The sequence below is a fragment of the Anas platyrhynchos genome, chromosome 1, assembly GCF_047663525.1.
Source record: "Anas platyrhynchos isolate ZD024472 breed Pekin duck chromosome 1, IASCAAS_PekinDuck_T2T, whole genome shotgun sequence".
NCBI classification, from domain to species: Eukaryota; Metazoa; Chordata; class Aves; order Anseriformes; family Anatidae; genus Anas; species Anas platyrhynchos.
This window is the reverse complement of record NC_092587.1, coordinates 207,214,860-207,231,647: the sequence shown is the minus strand read 5'-3', so window position 1 is coordinate 207,231,647 and position 16,788 is coordinate 207,214,860. Positions and strand designations below refer to the sequence as shown.

General features: G+C 54.6%; 1 protein-coding gene and 2 non-coding genes across 3 annotated transcripts; all 3 read right to left on the bottom strand.

The window, feature by feature from the left end:
* Positions 1-478: 478 nt before the first annotated feature.
* Positions 479-3,129, bottom strand: RPS11 (ribosomal protein S11). The gene is made up of 5 exons (XM_027465714.3): positions 2,989-3,129; positions 2,574-2,705; positions 2,273-2,348; positions 1,465-1,594; positions 479-644 (listed from the first exon to the last, which is right to left on the bottom strand). The coding sequence occupies exons 1-5, from the start codon at positions 3,001-3,003 to the stop codon at positions 521-523; spliced, it is 477 nt and encodes a 158-aa protein (XP_027321515.1). The 5' UTR covers positions 3,004-3,129; the 3' UTR covers positions 479-520.
* Positions 1,160-1,252, bottom strand: LOC113842471 (small nucleolar RNA SNORD35). The gene has a single exon (XR_003495006.2). It is a non-coding gene; the product is annotated as a small nucleolar RNA SNORD35 (small nucleolar RNA).
* On the bottom strand, positions 2,046-2,137 carry LOC113842472 (small nucleolar RNA SNORD35). The gene has a single exon (XR_003495007.1). It is a non-coding gene; the product is annotated as a small nucleolar RNA SNORD35 (small nucleolar RNA).
* Positions 3,130-16,788: the final 13,659 nt, after the last annotated feature.

Sequence of the window (16,788 nt, the reverse complement as noted above, 5' to 3'; positions counted from 1 at the left end):
AACCAGGATCAGCTTAGAACTGGGGTCAGAACTCTGCAAAATGTGACTGACAGCAGGCAGAGAATGTCCCTTCCTCTTTACTGGGCAGTTTCCTCACACATTTAACATTGAGTTTTGCTCAGCCTGCCCTGTAACACAAAGCCAGGGACAGCAAAAGGCAGTGCTCTTCAGGGCAGGCTGAGAGCTGGCCACACACTACCGACTGAGGACCACTCGCTCGCTAGGACTAGCCAGATTGTATCAGTTCCACAAAAAAAACAAACGTCACCATCCCCACTTACTGACAAAGGCACAACAAGCATTCCCCGACCTTCACTTGTGCCAAACCTTCACCTCTCCTAAACAGGGAACCTGGAATATCAGAGCAGCATCTCTAACACCCTCACATTTCCTCAAGAACAGCTCACTTTTGGGGTCTGAGGAGTTCACATGTGCTGTTGCATTCCTGTACTATTAATTTCACATCATACACACAGGGTAGACTTTTATAAAAGCTTTATTTTTCCTGATTACGCTGGTTTTAAAACTTCTGGAATTGCTTCTTGGTGCCAGCAGCCTTTGTGACCTTGAGGACGTTGAAGCGGACAGTCTTGCTGAGGGGACGGCACTCTCCGACAGTGACGATGTCCCCGATCTGGACATCCCTGCAAAGACACCACCAGCATTGCAGGGGGTGAATTTCCTGCATTCACACCTGATTAGCACAGACATCTCCATTATGTGATGCCAGAAGCGCTGCAAAGACGTGTGCTAAGAAAGCAGCACTCACCCCCTGAGCTGCCTCAGGCCTGGCACTCCACATGAGCACCAACTCAAGACAAGACCAAATGCAAGGTTTTCACAAAAGCAGGATGAGCACCAAGCACCTGAAGGGAAACCCTTCAGCCATCAGGAGTTTCCCCTCGGGTCACAGGCTTGAAGCACTCAACCCGACTCACCTGTACTGGCATTCATCTCACCCAGGTTTCCCTGGAAACCCTGTGCTCCATGGATGAGCTTAGGAAGCAAACTGCAGGCAAAAATGCTTTGAACCTGTCCTCATTGGCCTCAGCATTTACTTTGTAAACTTCAGTCCCAAATGTTTTGCCCTTTTTCAAAAACTATAAAGCTGTAAGGGTGCATGGCTTCAGAAGGCAACAGGCAGACTGACCAGAACGTGTCTGATGGTTCAGCAATTGCCACTGGCATTGTCAGCAGCCTCCTTCACCAGCAGGGGCTCTGAAGACCATCGTGAGTTCAGACATCACCACCAGCAAACACGTTCCAGGTCAGAAGCAGCAACAGAACTGCACTTGCCCCACTGATGCGCAGCCCCCTTCTGTTTTTAGGCAGCAGCTAGGTGCGGCAGCACGCACACTGGATACAGGACTATCAGGCCCCTGAGCACATGGCACTTCTGTACCCCTGCTTTGCGTGGGTCAGCACTCTGCACAAACACTGCTGCACCGCGGGGCCTGCACACACCTGAAGCAGGGGGAGAGGTGCACAGACATGTTCTTGTGGCGCTTCTCAAAGCGGTTGTACTTGCGGATGTAGTGCAAGTAGTCCCGGCGGATGACAATGGTGCGCTGCATCTTCATCTTGGTAACCACGCCTGGGGGCAGGAGGGAAGGTGACAATGAGCATAAGCAAGGACACACCGACTGTTAGTAAGTCAGCTGGGGATCTGCACGTAACTAATGGAGAACAGACTTTCAGACAAGCTATCCAACATCAGCAGCGAGGAGCAGCACCTGACGGCAGTGCCCGACAATTCTGGTAATTTCTCCTGCCCTACCTCAGTAAGTTATAAAGCATCCTTTGGGAGATGCTCTAAAACCCTCATTCTACCAGGATGAAAAGCTTTTCTTCTCACCTATCAAGCTACAGCCTCCAAGTTTGTATTATGAATTACATGATTTTTTTGTGTTTTTGGTGACTTTCTAAAGCAGTCTGGTACGCTTCCTAGCACCATTGCTCCCTGCACTATCTGCTGCTGCATTGTATCAACATCAACACTGCAGCAGGGTGCAGCTGGAAGGGTTAGCACCAGCAACAGGTCCTTGCTGCAGGCATCAGCAAAGCCACAAGGGCATCGTCGTCAAAGCCCCTTCACCATGAGGCTTGGAAGACCATCGTGAGAATGGCATCATGTGCAGCTCAAGGACCACAGCTGAGCTTCCCAGCAGCTCCGTATTGACGCTCAGAAGTCATGGGCTTCGTATGCTCACCACAGCAGTGGGTAACATGGCTGTGTTCACAGCATTACTCCTCAACGAGCTTCACGACTCACCTGAGAGGATTCGGCCACGGATGGAGACATTACCAGTGAAGGGGCACTTCTTATCAATGTACGTGCCCTCAATAGCCTGCAAAAAGAATCAGTTATCAGTGTTGGGTCACACAGTCCAGGCAGTGCTGGGGCTCAGTGACGGTGGGGAGGATCCATAACGACCCCAGCCCACGAGCAGACCCACACAGCCCCACAGCAGGCCCCCCACAGCTTTCAGGGCACGGCTGCCCAGGCCACGAGCCCAGGAGCGGGGCTGAGGCAGCGCTGCGGGCCCAGGCGCTGCGGGGAGGCCGGGCCTTACCTCCTTGGGAGTCTTGAAGCCGAGGCCGATGTTCTTGTAGTAGCGGGGGAGCTTCTCCTTGCCGCCCTCGCCCAGCAGCACCCGCTTCTTGTTCTGGAAGATCGTGGGCTGCTTCTGGTAGGCCCTCTCCGTCTGCGGGGGGACAGGAGGGCATCACGAAGGGCTCTGGGCGTAGAGAACCCCCCCGGGACCTCGCTGGGACCCCACCCCCGCCCCGGGGCCCGGCTCCTGGCTGGTAGCGGGGGCTCCCCCCAGCACCCCGGGGCCCCCTGCCCGCCCGCAGGCCTCCTGCCGCCTCCGCAGCCACCCCCCCGCCCCGTCCGGCCCGGCCCATGCCGGATGGCAGCCCCCAGCCCCCAGCCCGCAGGAGGCCGGGTGCAGGCCGGGTGCAGGCCCCGTGGCGGCGCGGCCCCACCTGCGTGTCCGCCATCTTGAGCCGCGCGGCGGAAAAGGGCCCGGGGCTCCGCGCGGCGCCGCTTATCCGGCGGGGCGGGGCCAGCGCCGGAAGTGGCGTCACGGGGTGGGGGCGGGGCAGCGCCGCGCGGCGCGGGGCCCGCTGTGGTGGGGGGGGGGGAGGGTGAGGGGGGGGGTGGAATTATTTTTATTTATTTGTGCTTCGTCAAGGTCCCTGTGAGAACCTGTGAATAATTTTACCAGGGTTGCACCGAAATCTGAATTGTCAGCAGTCCTGGTTTCCCGGCATGCAGTGGGGCGCCTCAGGAAACACTGAATCTACCTTAGCTTTATGTAAAAAAGCTCAGCTTTTGTATAAAACCAGCAGTGTGATATTATTGTGATGCAAATAAAGTTATTTTAAACCAATCCCGTGTGGTACCCTGTTTACAGCACGTCACACAATCAGTTGAAGGAGAGGATAATGGCTTTTTATCCTGTTCCTCACCCTCACCGCCTCGTCAGGGGCTGAGTGCACGGGGAGCTTTGGTCGCTGAAGGCAAAGCCACTTCAGCAAGGCGGAGGTAATTTCTGTGGATGTCTGACTCTCCCGGTGCCCCTTCCAGCACTAGAAATAAGGCATGAGCCGGAGCCCAGCAGGAGTGAGGTTCAGAACGAAAGGCAGCTGGAGAGCAAGTGGAGCTCCTCGCTCAGGGGCTGCTGCTGCTGAACACATGGGACTGGTGGGGGGGCTGGGCAAGGTCACAGGGCTAAAATCCGTTTGTGTTTCCTAAATCTGCATCAGCACCAGCGCAGGAGGTCTCTGGGGCTGAAAGGCCTCAGCAGCGGGGCACGTTCAGAGGTGTCACAAGTGCTTTCTGTTCCCCGTGCTCCACGGAGCTGTGGCGCGGGGCCAGGTAGGCCCCTGGCTCGCGGTGCCTGGCAAAGGGATGTGCTGCTCCCAGCCTGCCTGCACTGCGAGCAGGATTTCACGCCCTGGCACATGGCAGGGGACAGGAACGTTTCTGAGTTTTGGTCAGTGGGCCGTGGATCTTCCTGCGGCTACATAAGGGTCTGGGTGGGCTCTTGCCCTGGAGCCGCTGCGGTATCGTGGTCTGAATGGATGGCAGGGAGACCACAAGGGTTTTTATATGGATTGTCTTCAAAGTCTTCAAACTCTCAGGGGGAAAGCAACGTGAAATGGAGATATGTAACTAAATTCTCCTGAAAATTACCATTAATTACTGTCTCCACTAATTACCCTTAAGCTGATGAATAAATAAAGAATATAGCATTGCATAACTCACCTGTATGACACTGAAAATGAAACTGAGTCATATACTGCCTTTAACTCATCAAGAATTGTAAAGAGTAGGGGAATAAAAGATGATAGCCCCCCCCCCCCCCTTTTTTTTTTTTTTCTTCTTTAGATGGGCAAACCTGTGGGTGTCTTGCAGCATTCAGATCAGCCCGCTGCCAGTGGGGAGTAGCTGGCCCCTGGGTGCAGTGGCTGCAGCAGCAGGCCAAGAAGAGCTGGGTCCACATGGGCAGAGCTGTCTCAAGACCAGGGATGAAGCTGGTGGTGTCACACTGCTGAGCTCCATTGATGCAAAGCAATAAAAAGGGAATTTCAGGATAGGGCTAAACGTTCCTTTCAATGGCCCTCGGCTGGAAACATCTTCAGAATATTGCGTAGGGGCTGAGGAAACAGCAGAGCACAGACACTGTCTGGCCAGAAAGGACTTTTTCCTCTTGTCCTGGTTTCAGTTAGCACAGAATTAATTTTCTTCCTAGTAGCTGGTGGAATGCTGTGTTTTGGCTTAGGATGAGAAGAGTGCTGATAACACCCCGATGCTTTAATTGTTGCAGAGCAGTGCTTATACTAAGCCAAGGACATTTCAGCCTTTTGCTTTGTCCTGCCAACGGGCAGGCTGGGGGTGCAGTAAGAGCTGGGAGGGGACAGACCCAGGACAGGTGACCCAAACTAGCCAAAGGGGTATTCCATACCATCTGACGTCATGCTAAACAATATATAGGGGTGGCTAGCTGGGGGGAGGGGGCCGGACTGCTCGGGGTTAGGCTGGGCATCGGTCAGCGAGTGGTGAGCAATTGCATTGTGCATCACTTGTTTGTACATACTATTATTACTTTCCTATTATCACCATTGTATTATTATTGTTATTATTTTATTATTATTTTGTTATTATTATTTTCCTGTCTTATTAAACTGTCTTTATCTCAACTCATGGGCTTCACTTTCCATTTCTCTCCCCCGTCCCAGAGAGGGAGGGGGGAGGGTGAGCGAACGGCTGCGTGGTGTTTAGCTGCCGGCCGGGTTAAACCACGACACCTCTGGGCATTGTCTGGCTGCACAAGAGACCACAGAGCCTTTGGCATAAGGAAATACAGAAAATCCTTACTGCCATTATGGAGAAAACTAGAGGATGCTTCACCAGGTCCAGAAGCTGGGCTGAGAGCACCAGGGATGAGTTAGCAGCAGGTGTCTTCTGGCAGCTGGAAGGGAAGATCTGAGGTGCTTTGAAATGACACAGGAAGGAAACAAAATTGTGCTTGTTGTATGACCTGCAGTGTTAGGTTGTGAGACAGATTATGGAACTGTTTTCCTGCTGGTTGTTTGCAACAGACCAATAGCCACTGAAAATGCTGTGTTTGGGGCAGCCAGATCCTCTCCCAGCATGCAGGTTTGGCCTTTGGGGTACCTTGAAGTCCATTTATATTGCTGTGCTTCCCACCACACTGCCCCCTGCCAAGGGCTCTGGCTGCCCGGGACACCAGTCCCAAATGTCCCACTGGTCTCACTGGTCCCAAGGGTCCCACGGCCACAGCCCTCGGGCTCTGCTGCGGGGCAGAGCTTCCCTGTGCTGTGCCTGGGTGTGTTGGTCGGGGTTCTCAGCCCAGCAGTGCTGCAGATGGTGAGGGTGCTGTGCTGGGGGTTGGTGCACGCTGGGGTCCAACTGAAATGAATTCAATTCGGTTCCTTTTTACACTTGATTAAATCATACAATCACAGAATGGTTTGGGTTGGAAGGGACCTTCGAGATCATCTAGTTCCAACCCCGTATGTTCAGGGCCCCTTGCTGCCAGCCCAGGGTCCCCTGCCCCCAGCCCCCCCCAGCCTGGCCTTGGGCACTGCCAGTGATGGGGCACCCCCAGCTCCTGGGGGCAGCCTGGGCCAGGGCCTCAGCGCCCTCAGGGGGAAGGATTTCCTCCTAACATCTAACCAAAACCTACCCTCTTTTACTTTAAAGCAGTTACCCCTTGTCCTATCACTACCATCCCTGATAGTGTCTCTCCTGGTGACATTCCTTGGGCGATCACTTCATCCACGCGCTGAACACTCCGAAGCACCAAACATCGATAGCACTGTGTGATTATCACGTTTTATTTGAATTCAGTTCTGCCAATCCTCTTTGTTACGGTGTCACACGTGTCCCATTTAGACCTTTGTCAGGCCGTTGGTGCTTATTTGGTGCTCATCTGGCATGACCTGCGCAGTCCCCTTGGCCAGCTCCTTGTTCCAGGCAGGGAGTCCTCCTAACATCTAATCTAAATCTCCCCTTATTTTAGTTTAAGACCATTCATTGGTCTTAGTGACAGGACATTTATTCCTTGTCCTGCCATTGTCTCCCTGAGCAAAAAGTCACTCTCCACCTTTTTTATAAGCCCCATTTAAGTATTGAAAGGATGTCATGAGGTCACCCCGGAGCCTTCTCTTCTCCAGGCTGGGCAGCCCCAGCTCTCTCAGCCTTTCTCCACAGGGGAGGTGCTGCAGCCTCTGATCAGCATCGTAGCTCCAAACCCTGCGGGGCAGGGCTGTGTGCTGGGGGCAGCACCCTCTGCCAGGGAGCCTCTCTGAGCTCGCGGCTCCGATGGTGTGAGTGCTGCCAGGCAGGGGAAGGGCCCAGTGCCCCCCACCAGGATTCCCAGGCTGAGGACTCGATGGGCTTAGGGGCAGGCTATCAGGGACCTCACCAACAGTATGGGCACCCGTTGAACTCTGTCCTGGGCAGCTCGGGTGCTTTGGTCCTGCTGCCCCTCGGGCACACCCCATGTGGACCCAGCCCACCCGTGCTGCACGTGCTGGGTCCCAGCAGGGCAGGGATGATGCCAAGACCTGCGTTCTCAGCAGTGAGGGCTCGGTCATGGTGGCAATGACACCCCCTTGACACCCCCTTTCCCCACCCTGCCCTGCAGCTCAGCTCTTGAACAGTTTTTTTTTTTTTTTCCTGGGTCTACAGTTCAGTGTGATTCCAAGGCTCCTGTCCCTCTCTGAAACACGGGTGTGACCCAAGGGTTTCTCTGATAACTGGGAAATGGCTAGCACGGCTCCAGCCCTTCAGAAGGAAAGGCAGGAGAAGGCAGAGGACTGTGGAGCGCTCAGCCACAGCCCAGTCACTGGCAAGAGCACGGAGCGTGTCCTCTCGTGATCCCTGTATCCAAACAGGCAAAGCGAGGGGAGGCAGTCGGGAACAGCCAGCGTAGATTTTACCAGCGGCAAATTGTGCTTGACCAAGCACAAAGTTAAGGCTTAAAGTGCTCTAAAGCAGTAGCCCATTAAACATTTTGCCTGTTATCTTCCTGCCGTCCCTCCTGTTAACGTCTCATTAGGTCTTGCATTTTGTTAGCAGCCCTGATGATGAGGGTTTGCAAAGCAGCAGCTTCACATGCTCCTGGCACAGCTCTGTGCTTGAGCAGACCCCCAGCACTGAGCGGGCACTGGGTGGGTGGGGGGGACGCGAGTGCTGCCCGAAGCCTCCCTCCCTTTCCTGTCTTCCTGTGAGCCCAGGAGCTCCTGCACCCCTTGAAGGGGATGGCTGGCATTGATGGCATGCTGTGTTGAGGAGCACATCACATCCTGGGTGAGGCAGTGCAGAGCCAAAGACAAGAGAAAAGCTCCCCGGGTGGTGCAGGCGCTGTTCTCCTGCGCTTGCCCCTTTCCAACCACCCTGGCTCAGAGCAGGGAAATCGCCTGAGGGTGGCCACGGGCTCAGAGATGCCTCAGGTCTGGTGCTGCCTTGGCTAGCCAGCAGCATGGGGGAGCCTTCCTGCCAGTTACAGCGGCTGACACGTGGTTGCTGGTACAATCACGGAAGCACAGACCCACTGTAGGAAAAGACATTGAAGTTTCCTTTGTGACTGTCACCCTGCCCTGTTAAGTCCCACCACCAGCCCATGTCCCTCAGTGCCACATCCACACATCCCCTCAGTACCTCCAGGGATGGGGACTCCACCACCTCTCTGGGCAGCCCCTTCCAATGCATGCCCACTCTCTCCATGAAGAAATTCTTCCTGACATCCAACCTAAATTTCCCCTGGCACAACTTGAGGAAGCTTCCTCATGTCCCATCACTTGTCACATGAGAAAAGAGACCCCCAGTAGGGACCTCCTGAGAAACTGGAGAGCCTTCTGCACCGTTGCTTGTGGTCTCTGTATGTGGGAACCCACACCCTCCTTGTCTGTTGAAGCACTTTGCTCTTAGTGTAAGTGCGTGGCTGTGCTCCTGCAGGTCTGTGTGACAAGGTTTGTTGGGAAGTTACAGGTTGTCACACTGAAGACCTAGTGAAATTAATGGTATTTGTATGACCTTAGCTTAAACCCTGAGGCTTGTTCAAATATTCCAAACCTAAAATATTGCCAAAGGCTCAAAAGCAGTCAGCTCTAGCACATCTGCAGGGGCCAGTAGCTCACATAATGCACCTGAGCAGGGTGAGAAGGCCAGAGCTCGTGCCATAATGCACATCATTTATTGTCCCATCCTAGTTTTATTTGCCTGAAGTGTGTATCTGGACCTTGGGTAGACTCAAACTCCTTCCTCTAGACATTATCATCTGAGATTTTGAAATCTAGCAGATTTAAAAATTAATTTGTAGCGGCACTTTCTCCACAACGTGCTTAGTCCTGCAGGAAGAAGGCACAAATGCATTCTTCAAATGATTTGCAGCCTCGGCACAAAGATGCAGTTAAGTAGGGCAACAGCAACTGAACAATCAGCAAAACAGGTTTATAGGTTACTTACACAAAACTACAGCCCAGCTGTGGCTGTGGGCTTTGTAAAGCTCTGTCAAAAACACGGGTGGGGAGGTCCCCCACTCTTGCAGCCCCTGCACTCGGATGTGGTGCAGAGCTGTCCCCTGGGGAGGAGGGCACCGGGACTGCTTCCTGGCTCACATGGACGTAGACCCTGTCTTTGGGGGACAGCAGCCAGACAAAGCCTCCTGCACACAGCCTTCCCCTCCAGCCAAGATGCTTCAGGCTTTGTGGAGGATTTCTTGTGTCTTCACGCCACAGGAATACCTGCCTCAGCCCTGGCTGCTGTGGCAAGATCACAGAACCCCTGGGTGTGACCCCCGGGTGCTGCCGCTCGCCCCCTGCCCCAGCAGGGCCCTACGGAGCCGCTCGCCCAGCCCCACGTCCCGGCTGCTGCTGGAGCCCCCGCGGAGGAGCCCCCAGCCCCTCTCTGGGCAGACTGTGCCAGGGCTCCAGCACCCGCCCGGCACAGCAGTGCTGCCTGGGGCCCAGAGGGCACCTCCTGGGCTCCAGGCTGGGCCCGGGGCCTCTGCTCCTGGCCCTGGGCACCCCTGGCGAGAGCCTCCCCCGGAGCCAGGCCCAGCTCTCGCAGCCTCTCCTCACGGCAGAGGTGTCCCAGCCCCCCCCCGGCTGGCTGGTGCTCACAGGGGCCTTTTCCAGGCTCCCTGCCAAGCTGCTCTCCCCTCATGCCCTGCAGGCACCCTCGGGATGGGGTCACCACAGGGGCTCTGTCATCCCAGCACTTGGCTCTCACCATCAGCTTTCATACTCCCTCGCAGCTGGTCTGCTGCGTGAGCTCCTGTGTCAGCATGCCCCCGAAACAAAATCCACCCGACTTCCCACTGATGTTCTCCTGGAAGTCTCGTAGCGGCTTTTAACCAAGAGAACAGAGCCTGCGGGTTGTTGCCCGTGGTGCTGAAGCTCCACAGTCATGATCTGTTAGTCTGCTGGACTGTTAACATTAGCACGAACGCATGCAGGCAGATACGTTTATCGGGAAGGTTTAGGAAATTAGGGACTGTCTGGAGATCTTCAGAGGAAGGGATTGCGTCTGTCTGGAAATTTCTTGAATGTCTTGAAAAAGAAGCGCCGCTGCACTATATGCCAACAACTTGATAATCCAATTTCAAGTTCATAAATAAAGCTTTGTTCAAAAGTTATTTCAATTTACCCTGTACCCAGGTACAGAAACACCATATTGCACATTTATTGTTCTCTCTTAATGTGTGTCTGCAAGGAGGGCACAGACAGGCTCGATGTCTGAAGTCGGTTATTGCAGAGGAGAGAATGCCATGGATGAGCACCGAATACAAATGTAAGGGGAATTAACTTTTTCTGTTCTAAAGTTCAGGCTCTCAGATTCTTTCCAGTGCACAACTTGGCTTCTATCTACACACTTATATGCAGGATTATGTTCTGCTTGGAGGGTCCCCAAATACAGTGCTTCTCCTTTTCTCAGCAGATGAATGCAAGCAGCAGAATAGATGGAGCCGTACATCCTTGGAGGGGACACGGGGATTTGCAGTGATTGAGCAGGGGTGGCACTGGGACAGTCTGGCTTCTCGGTGACTATGCTACTATTGATGAGATTTATCTGTGGTAGCTTATGATATAATTATTTTGTCCCCCATTGCTCCTTCTGCTATGCAAATCAACTCTTCAGTCACTGTGAGTCTGGATGTGCTGTATCGAGTGCTTGTCCACGTCGTCATGGATTTTGGAATGTGAAATAATGTTATATTGACACCTTAACATTTTTCATGAAAACTTTGGTCACCCTAGTTTGCCCAGAGAGGTCCTGCAGTCCCTGTGCTTGGAGGTCTCCGAAAGCTGCCTGGATGTGGTGCAGAGTGGCCTGCTGTGGGTGGCCCTGCTGGAGCAGGGTGGGAGCGGATGGACTTGCCATCCAGTGGGGCACAGTGGATGGGAAACTTGCAGAGAAACCTCTGCAGGTCTTCCTCTGCTGGCCCTGCTCTTCCTCGCTTTCTCCACTGCCTGGTCAGCTGTCCTTCACCCAATTTTCCCCTTGCTCTACCAAATTGCTCAATGCAAACTTCTTCGAAAGGCCGTTCCTTGATGAAGACCCATCTCCATCCTCCCTATCCCCCCTTCATATTTTGTAGCCCATTTTCCCCCTGTTCCTGGACCTGCCTCAGGCTTTCCCACTGCAGTGCTGTTGTGGTGGCCCTGAGGCCACCTCTCGTGGCAAGTGCCGAGTGTGGCAGGGGGTCACTGGGGGGAGACCCCAGGGCGGCTGCTGTGATGGGCGGGGGTGGCACCAGCCCCTGGGACCAGTTTGTCCTCACTCTTCCCAGCCACCCAGGTGTGATGCCAGCATCTGGCAGTGCCCAGAGCCCCACTGGCTGCCAGGGAGGCTGCCATCACCTCCCATGTGGAAATGCCTTGATCATTTTGTCCTTGGAAGATTACCCAGAGCTTTTATTCGCCAGAGCAATTAGTCCTTCGCCTTTACTTCTGTGCTTTCCTTAAGCAGATTTATCTGGCTGATGTGCTGCTCTTGCGAGTAATCCCAACAAGCCCGTTTGTAACAACCCAATTATAATTCTTATCAGAGACAGGTGCCATACAGGAGGTGGGAGGCTGACTTGTGTCTGCGCCCTGCTTGCTCCTCGCCTCTCCTGCCGAGCATGGAGCACCAGCAATGTTAGGGCGAGCAGCCCCCATGTGACAGCGCTCGCTCCTAACACCCCAAAGCTGTGCTGGCTCTGCCCTGCTGCGCTGGCCAAGCCCCTGCTGCTTCCCCTGTGTGGCTGGGACATGGGGCTGCTGCACTTGGGAGCTTTGCCAAGGCTCTGTGCTTTCCTGCTCGTGCTGAAATTTACAGAGTCTGCAGTGTCCAGGACAAGTGACAAAAAATGCTTCTGGAGGTGGGGACTGGGCTCTTTGCTCTCTAAAGTCCGTAGCTGGGGCTCTGGGGATGGGGGAACACGACCTGGAAGCCTGCACTGCCCGGTGTGGTGGCAGCAGCCGATCATCACCCGGGAGATCCCTGGCCAAAGACACTTCGCTGTGGTCGGCACGCGGCAGGAGGCTCTGTGTGGTTCCTGGGCACCCTGCCTGGCACGGGCAGAGCCCAGGAGAAGCTGGTGGCTGAGGGCATAGTGTGGAGCAAATGGTATCTGTGCCACCCCAGGCATGGGAGAGTGGCAATCTCATTAATGGCTTCAGTTTTAGGGTGCACTTGATCACTTTTCTGTCTACGTCCAACTTTCCCAAGGTCAGGGATGTTCAGATAAATTTTGGAATAAATTATCTCGTCTGGAAACTAAATTACCCCACACTGCACTTATTTCAGCTCCTCTTTCCCTCTCTGCCACTTGCTGCTCTCTTCATTTCAGCTGTCGTGCTATGGAAAATGAATTTACTTGCCTTCAGACTGACCATGCTCTGTGGTCTCCAACCCTCCTCCCTGACATCCCTTTGCTGCAGCATAATCCCACATAAGCCCTTCAGGCTGCCCAGCATGGAGCTGCCACCCCAACAGTGGTGGGGCCTCCACGTGCCTCCATCCCCCTTCCTGTTGCATGGACAGGCTGTGCGTGTAGCCTTTGGGGGGGCAGAGCCCAGAACTGCCAATACAACACTTGGAGAGGAGAAATTGGCATTTTTTAAAGGCCCCTTCCTTGTTCCTGCCTCCTTTCTGTGCACATGCCTGTGCCTCTCCGTGGCTGCCCACGCTCCTCCTGATGCCACCACGTGCAGCACCCATCACAGGACAGGACCTGGCTGAAACGCAGCATCCCTGTGTGCTGCCAGGGGCATGGGGACACCGGTGCTTTCTGAGCTGCTGCTGCCAGCGTCCCCGGTCCCAGGCAGTGCTGGCTGGGTGGGCTCGGCGTGGGACATGGGGGGATGGCAGTGGTTGTGCTGCTGAGTGTCAGGGTATATCCACAGATGTATACGTACAGAGGTGTGATGTCTGAGGGGTTTCTATCAGCTCTAGGGGCAGCAAACACACTGCACATCTATTGATGTTTACTTGGCTTTAAAAGCAGAGCTTGTACCAGAAGAGAAATTAAACCACAGCTGAAGAGTCAAACAGAAAGCACAGATCAGAGCAATAAACGGCAGAGTAATGAAAGGCATTTCCTCTGGCAGCAGGCATGATTCAATAAACGTGGATGGCAGCGCTGGTCCCTGCGGCCCCATCCCAGGCACAGCCCCATGAGACTGCGGCCCCTGAGCGCTCAGCCTCCTGCAGCCACGGTGCCCCCCCAGCGAGCTCCCTCCACCTGCTGCAAGCACCAGGACGCTTCCTCTGGTGGCTCCCAGCACCCACCCGGCTCCATGGGGGCTGCAGTTCTGTCCGTGCCTCTGTGTCAGGGTGCGTTTGGCCAAGGTCTCGCTTTCGGCACCCATCTTTGTGCAGGTTGGTGTTCTCCAGAGGCAGCGCTGGGACGAACCCCCCCGTGCTGAGCTGTTAACCGCAGTGTGAGCACTCGTGCTGCCCATGTGCTAGATGCAAAAGTGCTCAAAGAGGGGTTCGGGGACAAAGAGCCCTGGACCACCAGTGAAGCCCTGTAGCTCATATCTCAGGGACTAAAAGTTTCATCAGCACAAGGCAGTGACTTATTTCTTTATTTCCAGCACCACCTACATCAAACCCAAACGGGATTAATGAGGCTGCGTTTCAAAGACTCAGTGATGTGCACGATGGCCACAGAGCAGAGATCACTTTCCTGCTGGGTTGTGCCTTGGAACTTCCCCTCTGGTCGCACCCGTGTGTCCCTCTGTGCACACCGAGGTGGCCGGGGCGTTCGTGTGGTCCCACAGGTGTTGCAGCCCCACAGTCACCCTGCGGCACCTGAGCACCAGAGGTGAGGGAAAGCAGCGCTGGCTGCAGGGCAGTGCTGCCACCTGGGCACAGCGCCGGCCACGGGGCTGCTCCTGTGTTGCTGCTCCCCTGCCCAGTGCCATCGTGTCCCTGTCCCCACCACAGCGGGCTGTGCTGTGCCTGGTGTCAAGAGCCAGCCTCAGCCTCCAAGTGGAGTTGGGGGAGAAGGCTGCAGCCTGGATTTTGTGCAGCCATCACTTGCTTTAGGCCTTGGGGCTCAGTTTTTCTTAGAGAGGTGCCCCAAGCCTGTCAGTGCTTGAGACATTTGGACAATGCCCTCAGTAATATGCTTTAATTTTTGGTTAGCCCTGAAGTGGTCAGGGAGTTGGGCTAGATGGTCTCTGGAGGTTCCTTCCAGCTGAACTGTTCCATGCCATGCCATGCCATGCCATGCCATGCCATGCCATGCCATCCCTATGCCATCCCATCCCATCCCATCCCATCCCATCCCAATTTCCTTTGGTCTATGTGGGAAGGTTTGGTGGGAGGTTGAGCGATACAGATGACAACACACACCCTCACCAGCACCCTCACGGGACAGCTCCAAAGCAGCAGTCAGGCTCCAGGTGACGCTGCCGCCGAGGCAACATTTCCTCCATCTCCCGCAGCAATGTGAAGTAGAGAGAATTCAAGGGAGATGTTTCATGCAAGCAGCACCAGAAGGTGCAAAGTCGTACCAGAACAGACATCAAGGTAACAGGTCTGACATGAAGGTGTGAGAGCGGCTGTGATAATGCAATAGCCCCAGCACGGCCGGCAGTGGCCGGCTGCTGCCAGAAGCCCAAGCAGACTTTGCATTTGTGGCTCTTGGGGGTAACAAAAGGGCATTTCATCAGCCAGCCTGGCTCAGCCCCTTGTTTGTGCCATTTATCCACGATGTTTTTCCTCTTTTCTGCTCTCTAGGAGGAACTATGCACATGTACCAAGTGCATTTTAAAAGATTAATAATTATTTAATAAATTATTAAAAATGTGCTTTCTTGTGGTGCTGCACTGATGGATGCACTTTTGTCGTGACAAATACCCTCCTGCCAAGGTTGTCAGCACAGAGCCTCCGCCCAGAACATGTTTGAAGTGTTTGTGATTGAATTGTTGTTCTGTGACCTTCCCTACCACGGTGAGGCAGGACGGCTGTGCTTGCCCCGGTGTCTGTTGCAACATCTTTCTTCAAAGAGAGCAGGCTAAATATGAATTTTGAAAAGCAGCAGCTGAAAAGGTCAAAATGATGTTATCAGTCAGTTTAAATTCATTGAGTACAGTTCCTGCTTTTTACCAAGAAAATACTGCTGGTGGAGGAACAGCGCTAATTAAAAAGCCCATGAGATGTGACGAAACCACTTTGCAGACAACACAATGAAACATTTATCAAGGCAGAAAAATGGCAGGAGCATAAGTGACTGAGGGTAATGAATGGGTTGTCCAGTGTTGGATGAGGCTCGGTACTGAAACATAACACAGCATGTGCCGTGCAGGGGAGCCTTTCCCTTTCCCTTTCCCTGCGGTGTCAGCACGAGGATGTGACTGTGGGGCTGGCACAAACGAGGGGTGAGCTGGTGAGCCCAGCAGAGCGCCACGAGGGTCTCGCCGTGTTTTGGCCTGGTCCTAGGGCCAGGAGCACCTCTTCCATCACAGTGCCACGTCCTGGGGCTTTCTTCTGGGAAAACTGGAGAAGCAGCAATGCCGTCCTCTGTAAAATGCCTGCTGGTCACTTTGGGGTTGGTGGTCAGCAAGAAACACAAATAACCTGTCTGCCTTCCCTCTGGGGGCCCCATCAGCTCCGGGGCTGGGACCACCCCTCGCTTGTGGCTCTGCCTCGTGCCCTGCCCCGGCCGTGCTCAGGGAGGAATTCAATGAATTAACTCAGTTTGGTCGGGTGCTCTCTGGGACATGGGGCAGTGCTGTGCTGCCAGCAAGAGCTCCTTTCCCTTGCTGCACACTGCTTGGTGTCAGCATCCTTGTGGCTGTCTTTTTTTCCACCAGGTTTCCAGGATGCTCATTACCCCGGTGCGTTCAGCCAGGGCCAGGCATTTCGGCGTGCGTTTCCCAGCCCCATAGCAGCGCTGTTGGTGTGAGCGTGTTGCTGTTTTGGTTCTCTTCTCTGCACTTCCATCAAGTGTCGCTCTACTTCATTTTCATCCGTTCCCATCCTTCACTCGAGGACTCTCTGTTTCTGTGCTCCCCAAGCCGCAGCCATCTCCCCTGATGGTGCTGCTGCTCCGCCACGCTCCTGAACCATTGTGGCTCCCCTCCCGCTGCCCCCTGCTCTTCTGTGTTTGGCCTGGGGTCTGCAAGCCCCTGGCATGCTGCCTGCTGCGGTGGGCAGTGGGTGCTGAGAGCACTGCGGGTCTGCGCCCTGGTGGTGTCCCAGGGAGGGGAAACACCTGGGGGGGTCTCACTGCCACTGCTGGTAGGGAGCAGGGCAGGGCAGGGTGGGAGCGACACATGAACACGCACTGTGGAAATGACCAGCCTGCGCCAGCAGGTACATTATTTAATACCTGATTTGCCCCCAAAGTATGTGCTCATATGCCAAAATTTCCCTACCAAGATGCCTCAGAGAGGACAACCCACAAGCACCGTGGTGCTGACTGGGGGTGGGCTCGGGGTGGGCTCAGCGTGGCACTCAGCATGGCTTGCAGTGGCTCGGGGCACTGGAGAGTTTCTGGGCTCGCCTCTCCCCATCCCTACCCAGCGGTGGCTGCAGGAGCTGGGGTCGGGTGTGGGTGCTGGCTGTGGTAGCAGCCACCGCTCCGGTCACTGGCACGTGGAAACCTTCTCACGGGGTTGTTTATGAGCAGAGCGAGGGTGCTGTGCCTGGGCAGCTGCACAGCAACTGGGAGATTCTGTTTTCATCGGGATGGGAGCAAAACAAACCGTGGGTGAGGTCACTTATTTAGCTCTTATTGCAAGTCCTACAGA